Source organism: Enhydra lutris, unplaced genomic scaffold (assembly GCF_002288905.1).
Source record: "Enhydra lutris kenyoni isolate GAN:26980312 unplaced genomic scaffold, ASM228890v2 scaffoldscaffold26, whole genome shotgun sequence".
Classification (NCBI taxonomy): Eukaryota; Metazoa; Chordata; class Mammalia; order Carnivora; family Mustelidae; genus Enhydra; species Enhydra lutris.
Genome location: NW_019154110.1, coordinates 17,361,284 through 17,378,972, shown reverse-complemented (window position 1 = coordinate 17,378,972; position 17,689 = coordinate 17,361,284). Strand labels below are relative to the sequence as shown.

Below are 17,689 nucleotides of genomic sequence, written 5' to 3'. Positions count from 1 at the left end.
ATCAGGATGGTATTAACGTGGTGGTGAGTTGCATCCTGCCTTCAGCCATGCCTATCTCCTAGAAAGTCCCCAAAAGAAATGCCTGATCAAAGGGAGGCAAACATAGCATTCAATTATTTACCGGGGTTCTGGTTCAAAGGCCTTTAAAAAAAATGTAAGTAAATGAGTCTGGACCCTGTGGGGACTCCTTAGCCACAGCCAGCTCTCAGTAGTATATACTAACCCAAAGCTGAGTGTCAGCACCTAACTAGTGCCACGTGAAGAAAGGATATCAAGGGCACAATCACTGATCACCAAAGACAAAGAGGGAGCAAGAGATGTCCAGCCAAATGGTGTTTCCCCTTGCCTGGTACCCAGCTGGCTTAAGCCACTGTGTCTCGCGGACTAGAACAATAGTCTTGGGCTGGGCTCCTACCACAAGGAAGAATAGCATCCAAGGACGGGAGAAAAGAGAAAGAATAAACAAGCTATTTGCCCTGAGATCTAACTCATTGTGTGTCTGTTGGCCATTTGGATGTCTTCTTTACCTTATCCATTTTTAAATAGCAGAATAGAAACTTGGTTCTAAGAATATTTAATTATCTCCTGGAGATTAGAAAGGCCAAATAGTAATGATAAGAAAAGCTAACACTGTACAGTGCTTCCTTTCCTTAGCCTCATGGAGGAACGGGTAGCTTGCCTGAGTTAGTTTTTCTGCTAGAAGTTAACCCCATTCAAGCACCAGTATTTATTTTAGCTTGACTATTCTTTTTTTTTTTTTTTTAAGATTTTATTTATTTATTTGAAAGACAGAGATCACAAGTAGGCAGAGAAGCAGGCAGAGAGGAGGAAGCAGGCTCTCCGCTGAGCAGAGAGCCTGATGCGGGGCTCGATCCCAGGACTCTGGGGTCATGACCTGAGCCGAAAGCAGAGGCTTTAACCCACTGAGCCACCCAGGCGCCCCTAGCTTGACTATTCTTGATCAAAGTTTTACTTAATAAGTGTTACATACTTCCCTGCCTTCCTACAATGAGGCCACTGAACAAAATCTTTAGTGAGTTCTGCAGGGGGATGGTAAGCTATATAAACTAGAACGAGACCCAGTTATCTTCTCTTGCGGCTCTCAATGTGCCTGGCCATCCCCTTATCCCCATTCTCCTTTTTTATCTTTTACTCATCTCACCCTCTTCCCCAGGCGTTTCTCATATGAGGAGGCCAGGACGCCAGACCATCAAACTCACAAAGTGAATAGCTTGTGAATAAGTGTGGGCCTGCAGGGGTTTGTGTGAGTCAAGTTCAGGAGTTCTAGTGTAGGTAGAGCTGATTATAGGAAAGCCATCTGATACAGGGGAAAGAAGAGCCTGAGCTTTGGATTTGGTGGAACTTGGGTCCAAATGCTGGTGTCTCCACAGGATAGCTGAACAACCTTAGGCATGTTTACTTAAGCTCTCTGAGCTTTAATTCTCCATATTTGCAGAATGGAGAGAATATTAGCACTTCATAGGGTTCTTGTCCAGAATGGATGAGCTTATGTATGTGAAAAGCCTATCATAGCACCTGAGCCAAAGTACACACTTCCAGCCAAGTTCAGCCCATCCCACACCCTCCCCCTCACTCTTAACATTCTGATGGGGGTTACTTCCTGCTCCTAGCTGCTGGGTTCAGATAGGTGCTGTTGCCATGTCCGTAATGGCTGCATACACAGACATCCGTTGTATGTCCTTCATGGAACTGTGTAGCTTTTTTGTCTAATTTTTTCATCTTCATCCTCCCATTTACCCCAGCTGAAATTTTGAGCCTGGATAGCCTTAGATTTTGAGGTAGGAGTAGTTCATTTACCAGGTAGATGTACTTTGGAGGCAGGAAATAGCAAGTAATGAACTCAGGTCATTGCCTCTCTCACATTTACTTAAAAAGAACAGGTTGAAATTGCCCTTCCAGGACACTGGAGGAGATAATGGCCTGTATACATATAATCTCTTCCCTGAAACTGACACCTGTCACTGTCTTCCCGGAAATTGAATTGTTCCATCTGATGGAAGCCAAGCCTCAGGCAAAGGAATAACTGTCAGTGCTGTCCCAAGAATGCCCAGACAAATATAGTCCTCATTGAATATTCCTGCGCATGTCCACTGCACACCTAATAATACTTTGTAGTCATCTACTTAAGTTCTCATGCAAGAGAAGAAAGCATTTTACCTGGTATAAACAAATTTAATCAAAATGTTGGCATTGCTAAAGCCAGCATTTCACAGAACTAAAAAACATGTGTCTGTATATTTGTATGTGTGTGTATATATGCATACAGGCATAGATATGCATATTGCCTCACTTTTGTGTGTACATATAAATACACACACACACACACACACACACACACACCAGTGCATTCAAGGGAAGACTTCCATATTTTCTCCTTAGAGATTTGCAGCATTCTTAAATTTAGCAACAAATGTCAGTTACCGTGGTGGTGCTATGATGAAATTATCTGATTTGCTTAACCATTTTCCTACCCAGTTTCTTCCCTTTGAAAATGGTATACTCTTATAGATTTACAGTAGTCCTTTGGTATGATTCCACTTTAAAATGTGTTATAAAATTTAACAAAATTACTATGAGAGTTATGTTTAGCAGTAAAACCTAATTTAATTCTTACAAATCAGACATTACTGCTACATTGCTTTCATTGCGTTCTTTTCTTTTGCTGTTGAAAAATTCAGTTTCACTGTGATTGATGATCATAATCATGTGAATTCTATTGCCGCATGATAAATTTCTCCCAAATTTTGCAGCTTAAAAGAGTAAACATTTTCTCACCCAGTTTGAGAGGGTCAAGAATCCAGGTGTGGTTTTACTGGATCATTCTGACTCTTTCTCTCTGGTTTCTCATGAAGGTGTGATCAAGCTATTAGCCAAGGCTAGGGATTAAAGAGTGCCTTAGTTGGGGCTGGTGTATTTATTCCAAGCTCACACATCTGGCTGTTGGCAGGAGGCTTCAGTTCCTCACCAAAACATGGACCTTTCTTCATAGGGCCACACATAACAAGACAGCAGGCTTCCCCCAAAACAAGAGAGAAGAGAAAGAGTAAGAGCAAAAGAAATATGAAGACAAAAGCTACAATGTCTATATAACCAATCCTAAAAGTGAGTGGTATACCATCACTCCTGTGAATTGGTCACACAGACCAACCCTGGTACAGTGTAGAGAGTAAGATTGCCAAAAGGTGAGTATAATTGGGACCTGTCTTAAAGGATGCCTACCACAGTGCTATTTCACAATATATGTAAATACACACACACACACACACACACACATAGTTTGTATGTATTGTATATAAACATATATGTTTATATGTGTGTGTTTTATATATGTGTGTGTGTATAACCTATATATCTGTGTAACACAGATATGTCAGTATTAGACACTTGCTTCAAACATGGAATGATGCTATGTATAGTGATTAGTGAGTTTTCCAGTAGGTATAATCATTTGGGGGTTTTTTTTTTCAAGATTTTGTTCATTTATTTGACAGAGAGAGATCGCAAGTAGGCAGAGAGGCAGGCAGAGAGAGAGAGAGAAGCAGGTTCCCTGCTGAGCAGAGAGCCCGATGCAGGGTTCTATCCCAGGACCCTAAGATCAAGACCTGAACCAAAGGCAGAGGCCCAACCCACTGAGCCACCCAGGTACCCCCTAATCATATGTTTTTAAAAGTTACTTAAACTTATAATTCTCCGTGTGTCTGTTTGTGTTGATATGCCTTCAATGTGAGATCTCTCCTTGTGTTATAAAAACTTTGTCCATTACATAGGAAGAAGTATACTTAGAACATTCAAATGTCTATCAGTAGAACCTAGGAAGTCTGTAATTTCTGAATGAAACAAGTTTCGGTCTAGAGCAGGGAAAGCAAATAGATTTTAACTCACTGTCTCAAACATGGTTTTGTGAAGAATTCTAAGCTGTGTTCATCCTCGGTGATGTCTCGTCAGTAGGGTCTGCTGTGGATGCGGGGGGGGAGAGGTGTAGGGGACACATGCCACATCTTTGCATCTTTGGTCTTCTAGAGCATTTTGCTAATGCAGAAACTCTGCCAAGATGAGCAGTAATAATACAGAGGGTAGGTTGAAATAATGAAATAAATGATGATAAGCCACCCAAAGAAGTTCTTATAAGATAGTATTTAAAAGCTTTGCTTTAATGACTCTAAAAGATAAATGATTTCTGCTAGGCATGGCTGTCTTCATTTCTCTCCAGTCAGAGAAATTAATGACCCTAAATGATTGTCTTCATTGACTTGAGGTAGGACATCCTATTAGGTTGTTCCCAGGAAGGAAAGAATGTGGATCATAGCCTATATTTGAATCAGACTTTGCCATTGTCAGCTTACTGTATTAATTAAAGGCTTAAGTTACATGGTGTCCTCTCATTTATAAATTATATAGAGAACACAGAAGAGAAAAAATTGGAGGTTATGTTTTCTAACCCCCTAACTGTATTTTACAAGTATAGCCTATGCTGGGTAATTCTAATGTAATTACAAATTCGGGTGATTGGAGGGGAGGTTGGAGAGGAAACGGATGGTTTCTGGATTGGAAATAATAAGCTGCTCCTTTGGACTTTTCCTAAGTCTTTGGCAGACTAGTTTAGGTCCACTTTAGTGGACACTATCGGGAGCCCTCCTTCTGAAGACCTCACTAATTTGGCTGCTTTGATTCATTTTGGGTGCGTTAAGAAATACCCATTCACAGACGACTATAAGTCTAAGGCTCAGTTGATGAGGCACAATGCACTTTCTGTGTACCTAACTGCAGCATAGATAAGGAGAGTGCATGTTAGCTCCTCACTGCCTTCCACACGCATGAGAATCCTGAGCATTTCATTCTTCATGAGACTGTAATGAAGAAATCAAAAGATGGCTTGCAGGAGGACATGTTTTATCCCCAAACACTTCTTACTTAGGAATAAATTGTATTCAACGCACCGGTTTGGATGTAACCATCTGTTAGAATATCCATTAACCAGAACAGTGCCTGGTATGGATAGGGACTGAATAAACATTTATCAAATGTGTGAATACTGTCATTGCCAATTTGGGGAAGCAATTGATGAGGGGGAAAAAAAAATACAGACTGTAATGTCAGACACACCTGGGTTCTAGTATTTATGCACGACTTACCGAGGGTGACCTTGGTATAATCGATGCTGTTTTCAGTTGTCTATATCCCCTTTTCTCATTCAAAAATGATAGTGGTTTATATCTCCTAGGCTTGTTTTGAGAATTGAATAAAATACGGGAGGTGGGGAAGGGTAAGCCCCTGACAAAATACCTGGCACATGGTGAGTGTTGAACAGAGGTTAGTTCTCCCTCCCTTCCTTTATTTTACAGTACTGCTATTGGACAGTGGTGGGGCTGTAAATGACAACATTTGCACAGCTGCAAATAGAAACCAGTAGCCAAAACAGAAGCCCTGCGACAGGAGCCGAGAGGTTGCATTGCTCAAGAGCCTGAGACAGCTAGCTCTGGATTTTCCATAAATATCTACGAAGGGGTATAGCAGTTCGAAGTGCTAGATGAGCAACTGTCATTTAAACGAAAGGCCAGCCAGCTGGCTTGGGTTATTCAGAGTGGCAGAGCCCACTGAAATGAATAAAACATCCAGATCTAGACAGCCTGCATCAAACTCCTTTTTCCCCCCCATTTAACCAGTGACAGGTATGAGGCATCAAGCATGTTTTTTGGCATTTTATTGGGATACTGTAAGCAAATCCTCTGGGATTGCAAGAAGTACTTGGGAAATTCATCACCTTTCTGGGGTTATACTTTTATTTAGCCAAATGTGGAATTTGGCTTTATTTAAGGACCCTTTATGTAAGTTAATTAACAAATACTAACTTATTCGTCGAACACTTTCCCTTCCAAATTCGGTTGCTCTATCAGTCTGCTAGAACTTCCAAGACTGGCTTAAAGAGCAAAAGTTTATTTTCTCATAGTTGTGGAGGCCAGAAGTCCAAGGTCAGCATGCCATTAGGATTGGTTTCTGGTGAGGCCTTTCTTCCTAGGATATAGACCGTTACCTTCTCACTGTGTCCTCACATGGCTTCTTTTCTTGTCCATGTGTGCACAGAGAGATCAAGCTCTGGTGTCTCTTCCTCTTCTTATAAGGACGTCAGTCCCATTGGACCCAGGGCCTCACCTCCATGACCTCATCTAACTTTACCTCCCCAAATGCCCTGTTTCTCAATATAGCCCACCTAATGGGTTAGGGCTTCAGTATATGAATTGGAGGGGTTAAGGGCACAGTTCAGTTCACAACAGTTGCTTCTTTATCTTAAACTACTTTCCATAAATTTTCCAGCCCCTTATTTTACTTTATCTAATAATCTCCATTACAGAGCAATATACCATTTTCTTATACACTTACCAGGTTTTAGGCACATTTGCAAGAATTAATCCAAACCAAAAGTGGCTTTTTCCTTGTGCCCTAGTCTTTAGTAGATGAAGCAGCTAAGGGGAGGGGGAATGTGGCAAGGAGAATAATGACCTACCCCCCCAACACACACACAACGATGTCCTCGTGCTAATCTCCACAATATTTGGATACATTAGGTTCCATGCATAAAGTTTGCACATGGAATTAAGGCTGCTAATCAGCTGGTCTTAAAATAGGGAGATTATTCTGGATTAACCAGGTGGGTCCAGTCTAATCACATGAGTCCTTAACAGTGGAAGAGGGAGACAGAAGAAGAGGTTCAGAAAAAGAGATAGGAAAGTGGAAGCAGGGACTGACAGGCGGTGTTTCTGGCTTTGAAGATGGAGGCCACGAACCACAGTGTGTGTTTGGCCGTTAAGCTGGGAAAGCAAGGAAAGGAAATCTCTAGAGCCTCCAGAAAGGAACATTAGCCTTGCCAACACCTTGATTTTAGCCCAGCAAGAGCCATGTCGGACTTCCGAGCTACAGAACTGTAAGCCAGTGAATCTGTGTTGTTTAAAGTCACTAAATTTTATGTGACAATTTGTTACTGCACTAATAGAAAACTAATACAGGGAGTCAGAGGTGGAGGGGAGAGGGTCGTGGTTATGACTTGCACCTAGAATGCATCAGGCGTGGAACTAGAGGATTTATACATGTTATCTCTTAACACTATTTGAGGCAGGTGTTGCATGTTTTCTCCATTAGGAAACAGACTCAGAGTTCAAGTAACTTTCCCAGAGACACATAGTAACCCAGTTCATACATGGGCCATCTAGGATTTCAAAGCAGGTCTGCATAGTCTGTATGAAAGAATAGTAAACTGTGTGAGCTAAGGGTACTTGAACACCCTGAGCCTCGGTTTCTTCAGTTGTAAAACTTGTAGAGACAAGTCAGGTTTATGAGCTTTGTATGAAAAGCAAATTGGGAAATCACTATCAAAAAAAAAAAAAATTGTAAAATACAAAATGCTTATCCGATGTCAAGTTTGATCTAGCTGTCACACACCCAAACATCCATATCAAATGAATGATCTAGGACATTGAGGGGGCTGGAGGGTCTTCTTAGACCTTACCTGAACCTTATTACTTAGGGTCAGCATTAACTAGGCCTCTTTAGGAAAAATCTGCATCCTTTTGTTGGGTGTTGGATGCCTAGAAACATGGCTTTGGCTGCATCCTGAGTTATTTCAGAGGCTGAAAATTGCAGGATAGTAAAATCACTTCAGTAATGGTTAGAGAATTGAGGGGTAGTGTAAGCTTTTAGCCACCCCTTACCATCACATCTGTTTGTCTTTGTTAACATTTTATACTCTACCAGTTAACACAAGATTTGTTTAGCTAACCATAGTATTTGTTCGGGGGCATTTGGGTGGCTCAGTGGGTTGAGCCTCTGCCTTCAGCTCGGGTCATGGTCTCGGGATCCTGGGATCGAGCCCCGCATTGGGCTCCCTGCTCAGTGGGGAGCCTGTTCCCCCTATCTCTCCCTGCCTGCCTCTCTGCCTACTTGTGATCTTTGTCTACCAAATGAATGGATAAAATCTTTAAAAAAAAAAAAAAAAAAACAGGGGCACCTCGGTGGCTCAGTGGGTTAAGCCTCTGCCTTCGGCTCAGGTCATGATCTCAGGGTCTTGGGATCAAGCCCCGCATTGGGCTCTCTGCTCAGCAGTGAGCCTGCTTCCTCCTCTCTCTGCCTGCCTCTCTGCCTACTTGTGATCTCTCTCTCTCTCTCTCTGTCAAATAAATAAATAAAATCTTTAAAAAAAAAACAAAACAATAGTATTTGTTCGATGTAAGCAACCATAACTTAAATCCTGGGATTTGAATAAGTTTACATATAACTCTGGTTATTTAGGAAATAAACTCTAATCAAAATTGTTTGGATTATCATAGTGGTTCAGTTATTACCTTCCACCAAATAGATGAATAGACCTTTTCAAGTTACTTGGATATTAGAATATTGGTGAAGAGGGTTAGTAGTCCTGGCTATTTGGTGACGTTTAGGATATTTAAATCAATTGAACGCTTTCCTGATAAAGTTGAGTCTCTTTATGCATATTTCTGAATCTCTTAGAGTGAGGTGACTGCATTATCCCATCTGAAGATAGTTTTATCTGGCCCTTAATCATAAATAAGCTAGTTTACCACTTCTGAGCATTTTTTTACTTGTGGTTTAATAAAAATACCAGTGAAAAGTCTGGTGGATCTATACATCATCCATTTATTGACCCCCATTTTCTGTGAGCCTGACACTGAGATTGTAAAGATGCAAAGAATGCTTCTCTGCCCTCCAGAAGTTAACAGACAGGTGAGCAAGAAGACATACATAATAAGAATTCATTTTCATGATGTGAAAAGTGTAAAACTTCTGGGGAAGCAGGCTTCATGCTAGTACTTTTTATTCCTACTTAATAAAAATATGAGTTTTGTGGCAAGTGCTTTAAAAAATATTTTAGACTATGTAATCTATGATCAGTCAGCCCATCCTTAATTACCTCATTTTGTAAGTCTGAAGAGCCCCTTTAGGTGATCATTTAACCCATCCCAAAATCGCCATACACATTATTATTGAAACCCACCCAAATAACAGAGCCTCAGGGAAGAGTTTAACAGAATGACTAAACTCTCAGAAGTCAGATTTGAGTCCAGATCCAGGCTCTAATACAGTTTTATGACCTGAAGTAAGTTATTTTGCCTCTCTCGGTATTAGTTTTCTCATATCCAGCGTGAGGATAGTAAGTATAACTTTTTCTCTTCTTCAAAATAAACTAAGTTCCTAAAAGTCAGTTAAGTCCATTGATTAACAAGTCCAAGATGGCACTACTAGAAATAGTATTGTAGAGTTGATGAGAGAACTATAAAGGTTGATGGCATGTTTGGTGTTTATCCCATAATTTTTTACTATAATTGAAAGTTTCTACTTTATAGCACTCACTCTTAAGTGGCTTTTGTACTTATGCATTATGGAGTTGGTAATATTTGGATAGAACATGTCAAGACTATAGAGATGGTGAGGGAGGAAACTTCTCAAAGTCCCATCCAGTTTTGTCATTTTAGAATGTTCAATTCTTCTCTGATAAAATATGCACATTCGTGTTCTTTTATTTTTAGTGTAGTTCACTTAACTTAGGTAGAAAAATAAAATTAGGGGGTGCCCGGGTGGCTCAGTGGGTTAAAGCCTTGGCCTTCAGCTCAGGTCACGATCCCAGAGTGCTGGGATCGAGCCCCTCATCGGGCTCTCTGCTCAGCTTCCTCCTCTCTCTCTCTCTCTCTCTCTCTCTGCCTGTCTCTCTGCCTACTTGTGATCTCTGTATGTCAAATAAATAAATAAATAAATCTTTAAAAAAAAAAGAAAAAGAAAATTAGAATAAGTATAAAATTAGTTGAAATTTTGTTTCAAATAATTTTAGTTTTTATTAAGTTTCAAATTTGGTAATTAAGAAAACATACTTAATCAGATGTTCATTAAACTTATTTTATTGGATAAAAAAATGAAACATCTGAACATTCCAAATTGAAGTAGCTTTAGTATTTCATGCACTTTTGTTCATAAGTGAGAATTTAAGCTGGAAACTAGCAGTGGTCTTGCAAAGTTGTTTCTAATTAAATTTAGTTTTCATTAATCTATATTCTGACAGTCTTTTGATTATTGACCTTTTTAAAGTAGCGTGTAAATATAAATATATTGCCCATCTTCTGTATTTTTCTAGAAAGCCAACCTCTTTAGTTTGGAGAAGTTGTATGTACTGAGGGAGTGATAGTCACAGCTTGATCTTGAAATACTCTCTTCTTGCTTGATGATGATTTAGAATGACATTAACTGCTGTAACAAACCGCCACCTTTCACTTGCTTAATGCTCACATACCAGTCAATGCAGAGCTTCCTGGTGGACGAGTGGCTTTTCTATGCTTTGGCTGGTGACTTTGGTACCCCAGCTCCTCCTAACTCATGGCTCCTCATCTCCTTGATCCTCAGAGTCCTCTGCCTTCATTTAGCAGATGAGGAATAAGAGTAGAGAAGGCACTCCAGGTCCTTAAAAACCCCTGCCCACAAGAGACAAGCTTCACTTCTCTCACCTTGATTGGCAGGACCTAGACACAGGCTCATATAAGGATAGTCAGGACAGGTAATCTGCGTCTGGACAGCTACCTCCTGGTAACAATGCTGTGATATGAAAGGGAGAATGTAAAGTTTGATGGGCACTGCCAAAGGGAACATAAGAAGGTACAAATATACAAACTTGAAAATTCTGTGTTCATTAGTATCTAATAGTCCAGTGTATAAATACATGTTCTTTGAGGCCTTCTGTATTCTGTAATCCTATCACAGTGAAAAACAGCATCAGTTTTTAAGAGTTGCCCAAAACCGTAATCTGTGACTGTAGAACAGTTTCTTTGTATCAGCTCTGGATCTGGGATGTTTTTGCTCTGTACAGTAATTGACAGCAATCTAAACCTGTGTATATGATTTAAAGGATATTAAAAAAAAAGGATATAATTTATATTTTCCATATTTTTCTCAGGAATTTTCTTTTCAGTGTTCATCTTTTACAGGTCTAGAGACAGCAATTTTTTTCCAATACTATGCATAAGTAACATGTTACGATAACTTCAGATTCTTATAATAATGTGATATCTGAGATACAAAGGTTTTTTAATTAGAGTTTTCAATTTTCAAAAGATATATATTTTTTATATAAATTGCCATAAATATGTAGCAAAAAGAAGTTTGTCTTGAAGATCATAAAGGTTTGGATGGGATCCTGCTAATATTTGGTCAGAGTCCCACTAGATTTCCAAATGTTTAATTACAAAATATGGAACTATTATTGTGATATATACAGAGTTAATTAATGAGAAATATCCATTTTGATTTTAGGGATATATTTCCAAAATTATATAAGAGGGAACTCCTTATATGTCAGTGGGAACAAACAGCTTGTGATTTTCTCTTAAGCATGTTTTGGAATGGATTCTTCATATTACTAATTCCTAGTTAGTCTCATAACCAGTGTCTGACAAGATTATGTGCTGCGTCACCAAGGTTTGGTGACTTTTTAATAATTTGATTGACACGGTTCACTTTCTGTTCTTACCTTCCAATTTGTTTTCTTTTTCTTTTTTTCCAATTTATTTTCAGTTGGGATTCTTTTTTAAGTTTAAATCTTTTATTGTCTTTACTACTTGCCATTTATGGCCAGCTGTAAAATTTTCCAGTAATTCCAAGATACTGATGCTAGAAACAGATTGAATTAACATATATTACTTGTCTTTAATTTCTTGTTCATATGAATATTATATGCATAGAATTACCTCCTACCCCCCAAAAAAAGACATAGCAAGTTAATGAGTCACATTATTTTGCAACCTTATCTTCATCATGATAAAATCATATATGCACCTTTGCTAAATTCACGATGATATATAAATAGTGACATTTATAATGGAGTTTAACAGAAGAACCTCTTTCATCATCACAGACAGTTATTAAGAATGAATTTCTTCAAAGCTAGTGTACTTTTTGTCTTTAAACCGCTTTTCTCTTAAAGGCTGTCCTAAATTTTAATTTTGAAAGAAAGCATTTTGCATGCTAGGAGGGTAAGAAACATAAGGAGGGTAATTATAATGGGATTTAAATAATTCACTTACATTTCTTTGCCAATAAAATAAAGCATGTTCTCTTAGGACTTTTTTTTTTATAGGCCCTAAAATATGTCTTTCAATTTACTAATATTATGGAAGAAAGAAAACACAACACCGTCTTCTTCCTAGATTGAATATTAGTGTTTCCCAACAACAGATTTGGCAAACACTCAGAGGCAAGTAGTATTATGCTTTTTAGATTTTCAGATTGCGCCCCAAATCAGGTCAGATGCACTCTCTGCAGGAACATTTGCCAGAGGTAGTGTATGTTCAGATGGAAGATTTTTACATTCCGTAGTCAGCCTCATTTATTCTCCAGACCTCTAAATTTTTCATACTAAGTAGGAGCATCCCACTTTATGAATCATGGGGTCTTTATTAATTAAACAGAGTCAACAGGGCTGATTTATTCTCTCTTCTCAGTTGAGCTACCAAGCACACAAATCAGAGAGGAAATATCTCTAATACTAGAATGTTCTCCAAGCCAGTAAAGCTGGGATTATCTCATCATACCGATTATGTCAAAGCTCTTTAGGCACAGTGCTCACCAGGACATAAAATTGAATGGTATACATCCAGCTGGCCCTGTCCAGCATCAAAGGAAGAATTCCAAATTTTTCTTGCAATAATTACAAAGTTCTAATTATTTAAAAAAAAAAAAAAAAACAGCCATAATCACTTACTGAATATGTACTCGTTGCCAGGCACTTCACCTGAGTTTTAGCAGCTTTGGTTTTTGTTTGTACAGAAGACCTAAGTGTGAAATATGTAGTTGAAGCATAGAAACCTTATCCCTTTGTTAGTTGTTTTTTGTTGTTGTTGTTTGTTTGTTTTGTTTCCTAGTAAGTAGCTGTTGTAATTGCACATTTAGTGTTTGGGTGTGTGTTTTTTAAACAGATACCAAGAAGTATACTTTGAACATAAGCTTAATCAATTAATATTTTATGGTGTTGCTTTTGTATTTAGGAAAAGATCAGATGGAGATTTGTTGATTTAAAAAAAAAAAAAAGCGCTAATTAAGTTTCCTGGCAAGGATAACCTTCTAGTGGAACTTTATCGTAGTCATTGTTCAGAGTCGATAACTACATTTTTTTCCTTAGACATTTTGCTTTTGCTTAGTTTACGTTATAAATTTAATGGAATGTCCATATCGAGGCAGTTACACTAGTTTAAGCATAAGAATACTGTTTTTCAAAAAGTCTACTAGGAAAGCATGCAGCCGAACTTGCCCCTCAGGTGGTTATTCCCCTTTGCCTTCCTTCCCACACTTCCTAATTAGGGGACATTGGTGGTGAGGGAGGATTTATAACAGTTTTGAAGTCTCTTCTTTGGACAAAGATATTATAAATGTGCTGGTAAACATCAAAGTAAATATACCAAGATTTTAAAATTAGCAAAACCGTCTCATCAAGTTTTTCCTTTTAGTTTTAAACAGGTGCTTCATACAGAATGATGTGTCCTCATTTCACCTTGCAGCGGCCTCCTGGCCCTCTTATGTTACACTCATTAGTATTTCTTTAAAACCACTTTCAATTTAGGCAGACTTCCAGCTTTCCCTACCCCTGGCCCCCAAGACCTTGAAATGAAGTTAACCTGTGCAGAATCCAATGCTTTAGTAAGTTTCGCCTCCGTAATAAGAAAATTCCATTATACCATAAACCATTTTAAAGAGATAATAGTAATGTGGATTACTGTCAACAGAAGAATGATTCTTTGTACCACTTAACCACACTCTGTGCTTTTGAAATTACGAAGATGTTTGGGCCTTGCCACCTTAAAACACTTTGAATCCGTTTACCCCCATATGAAACTATCAGTGATCTTCCATGGAAAGATGAATTTTAATATTTAAATGCAGGAGTTGAACAGTTTGTGTGGGGTGGTATGCATTGAATTTGGGATAAAGGGTCAAAAACAAACCAAATCACCATTGGCAGTAAAACTGCCCATTTGTACTAAGTCCAACATTTCCAGTTATTGTCATCAACAGCCAATAAAGTAAGTGCATTTTTGTGATAGTTCCCCAATTGTGGTCTGTGGAATGCTAGTCCCATGTGTGCTAACAGGGGCATGTTCGTTTGAATAACACTGCATACTCATGGAGAGTCATAGAACATGTTAATACAGTTAAGGCTTAAGGGAATCCTGCAGTAAAGAAACCCGTTTAGGTCTGTTTAACCTAGTGTATCTCAAACTTATTTGATCATAGAATTATCTTCTTTACATAAAAGTTACTAAAAACCCTTTAAAAACATATTTTGGAAATGTCATTCTGTGATTTAGGAGAAACTTTTAGACACCACCCCCCCCCCAATCGTATTTGATCCTCCTAAGTGCCAACCCTCAGACAGACTCAATCTAAGACATGATACTACTTTCCATGGTTGAGTTTGGATAAGATGCGCTTGGGGGAAACTGATCTAGATGGATGAGGGCAGTGGGGTAAGCCAGTGGAAGAAAGAGTATCCAGGAAGAAGAAACAAATCATCCTAATTCTGGCAGCCACCTGTCCAACACTCGGGAGCTGGGCAGATAGTGGTGGATTGAGGTGGTTCATCCAGCTAGACTGAGGGATGGATAGGTCAGAGAAACAGCATGCGCCAGGTAGGGGCCCCGGTTGTGATGTTTCAGCACTCCCTGAACAGGCCCTGTACCTGTGGTGGATCCTTCCTTCCCTCTGCTTCTGTTCTTCCCTGAAATGCCTCGTCATCGATTCTGAGCACATGGGAAGCACCGTAAATCCAGACAAGAAACACAGTTCCTGCCCTCAAGGAGCTTCTTATGCAGTAACTTCTTACTTCTTTATTGAAGATAAACAGGCACTTATAATATTAGGAGTGTAGCAAGAGATAAGATCAGGAGCACGGATTGGAGGAATTTTGATGGAGACCGTTCTTTGGAATTCGTAGGAGTTAACTAGATAAACAAAGTGGGAGGGAGGAAAAGACTGTGGCAGAGAAGAAAGTATTGTTGAGGCAGGTAAGGAAAAAAAGCAAGGTATTTCATACTATGGAGTATGTATTTGATCCAGAAGGCATGGGTTGGCACTGAATTTTTAGCAGGTGAGCCACAATATATGATTTGTTCTCTTGCCTGCAGTAGAGATTGAATTAACAAAGAACCAGAACAGACAGAGAGACAAGCAATTTCAGTGACCCAGGCTATAGCACTGGAAGAGGAGAGGAGGTCAAAAAACCCCACAGATATTTCAGGAAGACAGTCCCAGGACTTGCTGACTGAATTTCGGGTAAAGGAAAAGCAAGGAGTGAAAGATGACACATTCTCCCACATTCCTTTTTACCAAAGAAGAAAGAAAGAGGTGGGCATGGTTGAACCTCAAAACTTATCCCAAGAATTTTTAAAACTGTTGGATGGAGTTCCAGTTGCTTCCTGTCACAAAGGGCTGTCGTAGGGAGGAAGCAGTGTCACTGGGATCAGGACGTGCGTGGGCGGGTAGAAGGACAGGCAGTCTTTTAGATTATAATTGCATTCCTTGTTCTTCTCAAGTCATGTAACACAGACGACATCCTGGATCCATCCCGTGATGAGTGCGCTGAACCTATCCTGCTCAGAGAATGAAGAGGATTGTTCCAGAGGACTTCCCGATCATAAGAGCTGATGGTCTTCTGTAGGAAGCTGAGCTCCATGGTCTTCTAACATCTCATTCTAGGTGGATGACCCCCAACATGCAACGGTCTAAAATAGGAGCAAAACATACCCTACTTACTGAAGTTGTGAAATAGAGACCTGGATTTAGGCTACTTCTGTAAAAAAAAAAAAAAAAAAATTTTTTTTTTTTTTTTTTTTGCTTATGATGAGAATTTTTTTCTTCTATCAAAGAGTCAGCAACATATAGTGTCATATTAGTTTCAGGTGTACAATATAGTAATTCAGCAATTCTATACACTATTCAGTGCTCATCACAATAAGCGTACTCTTAATCCCCTTCATCTGTTTAGTCCATGCCCCCACCCACCTCCCTTCTGGCAACCACCCTCTTGTTCTCTGTATTTGAGAGTCTGGTTTTTTTGTTTTGTCTCTTTTTTTAATTTGTTCATTTGGTTTGTTTCTTAAATTCCACGTATGAGTGAGAGCATATGGTACGGTAAAATTTTCTGATACAAGTGTATGCATTTATAAGATCAACTGCCGCTATAGGAATTAAGAATCACCTGGTTGCATTTTTTGAAATCATATATAATTAGATTTTATAATATGTATATTTTTTCATATACAATTAGATTTATAAGTTTATATATAGTTCTTTATAGAATATCAGATACCATGGTTTTTGTAATGAAGACTTACTGGAAAATTATGTGAACACTGTGAAGCACTTCATTTATTTGATAAGTCACTGGCCTTTTATATTAGTATCTTAGGAAAGTGATTTGAGCAAGCTTCTGGAAGTTTCTTAAGGATCACATTTGGGCAACTGTGTCATAAGCCATGGAATATAATTTACATGTGTATGGGGCTTTCTCATTTACCAAAAGCTTCTCAGACCCTCTTTTATTTAAACCACACAACGTGCCTAAAACACAGACAATCCTGTGGGTATTTTTATTCTTGTTTTTCAGTTAGGGAAATAGTGGTTCAGAGAAATGAAGCACCTTCTTCTGGGGCTGAAAGTCACACCTGTCTTGTGATTCTGTGTCCGGCCCCCTTTCCACTGCTCCCCACCGTCCCTGCAGATGGAGGTCACAGCCCAACATGCAGGCCGCCGTGGTTCTGTTGACACAGCTGAGCTCCGCAGTTGTGCTCTCCAGCCGCCGCTGAGATCCAGGAGGCTCCTTCTTCCCTCAGACAGAGCCCCCACATAACCCCACTGTTTTCCTATAAATGCTTTCTCCTCCCCCAAACCTTCACCAGGTCAGGGCGGCTCCGTAATGCCCTTCCAGCAGTCTTCCTTGAGCAGCTCACATTTTTCTCCAGTAAAGGGACTGGCTCCCATCAGGGGTCTGCCCTGTGTAGGCTGACCTTGCCAGAAGGAACATGTGTGGGTCCCTGATGGGAAGAGAAGCATCTGGAACCTCTTCTGCTGTCCGGGACTCCTCCGTAAACTCCCCTGCTGTGAGTTCAAGACTGGTCTCAATGATTGCTGATACCACCCTCCAAACTGATTACTTTCCATCTTAAGCTCTTTTGTTGTAAGGATGCCACTAGACAGTTCCTGGAAGGAAGGAGCTGTTGACTTGGAGGGCTACAGATTTTCTCTCCATTAAGGATTTAAACCTGCGGCTGGCAACTGGGGTGGAGTGGGCAGGACGTCATTTTAAATGTCCTGGGCATTAGTTAGGTACACACTGAATGGTATAAAGGGATTTATTCATATCCACTATTATGATATTGTTAGGTAACATACTTAGGAAGAAAGTGAGTAATAATCATTACTTAATCAGAATACCCTGTTCCCAGACCATGGCTGGTAAGACCCAGAAGTTACTGTTTGTCACCATGGTCTCTTCTCACCACTCCCTCCCTCCCTCCTCCTCCTCCTTGTTCTCATCACTCTCTCCCCACCTCTGAAAAACAATGACGAGAAAAGGGACCCCAACCTTGAGGATCTTGGGATTCAGTGATGTTCAAATATCTTTTGG

General features: G+C 39.6%; 1 protein-coding gene across 2 annotated transcripts in view; it reads left to right on the top strand.

Moving 5' to 3' along the window:
- Positions 1-15,880, top strand: part of LOC111151294 (syntaxin binding protein 4) — a 157,371-nt gene extending 141,491 nt beyond the window's left edge. Inside the window, exon 18 of one of the 2 annotated variants that reach the window (XM_022509183.1) lies at positions 15,597-15,880. In XM_022509183.1, coding sequence (XP_022364891.1) covers positions 15,597-15,708 — 112 coding nt within the window. In that variant the 3' untranslated portion in view covers positions 15,709-15,880. The remainder of the gene's footprint in view (positions 1-15,596) is intronic. The other variant, XM_022509184.1, reaches the window with a different exon arrangement.
- The last annotated feature ends 1,809 nt before the right edge of the window (positions 15,881-17,689 follow it).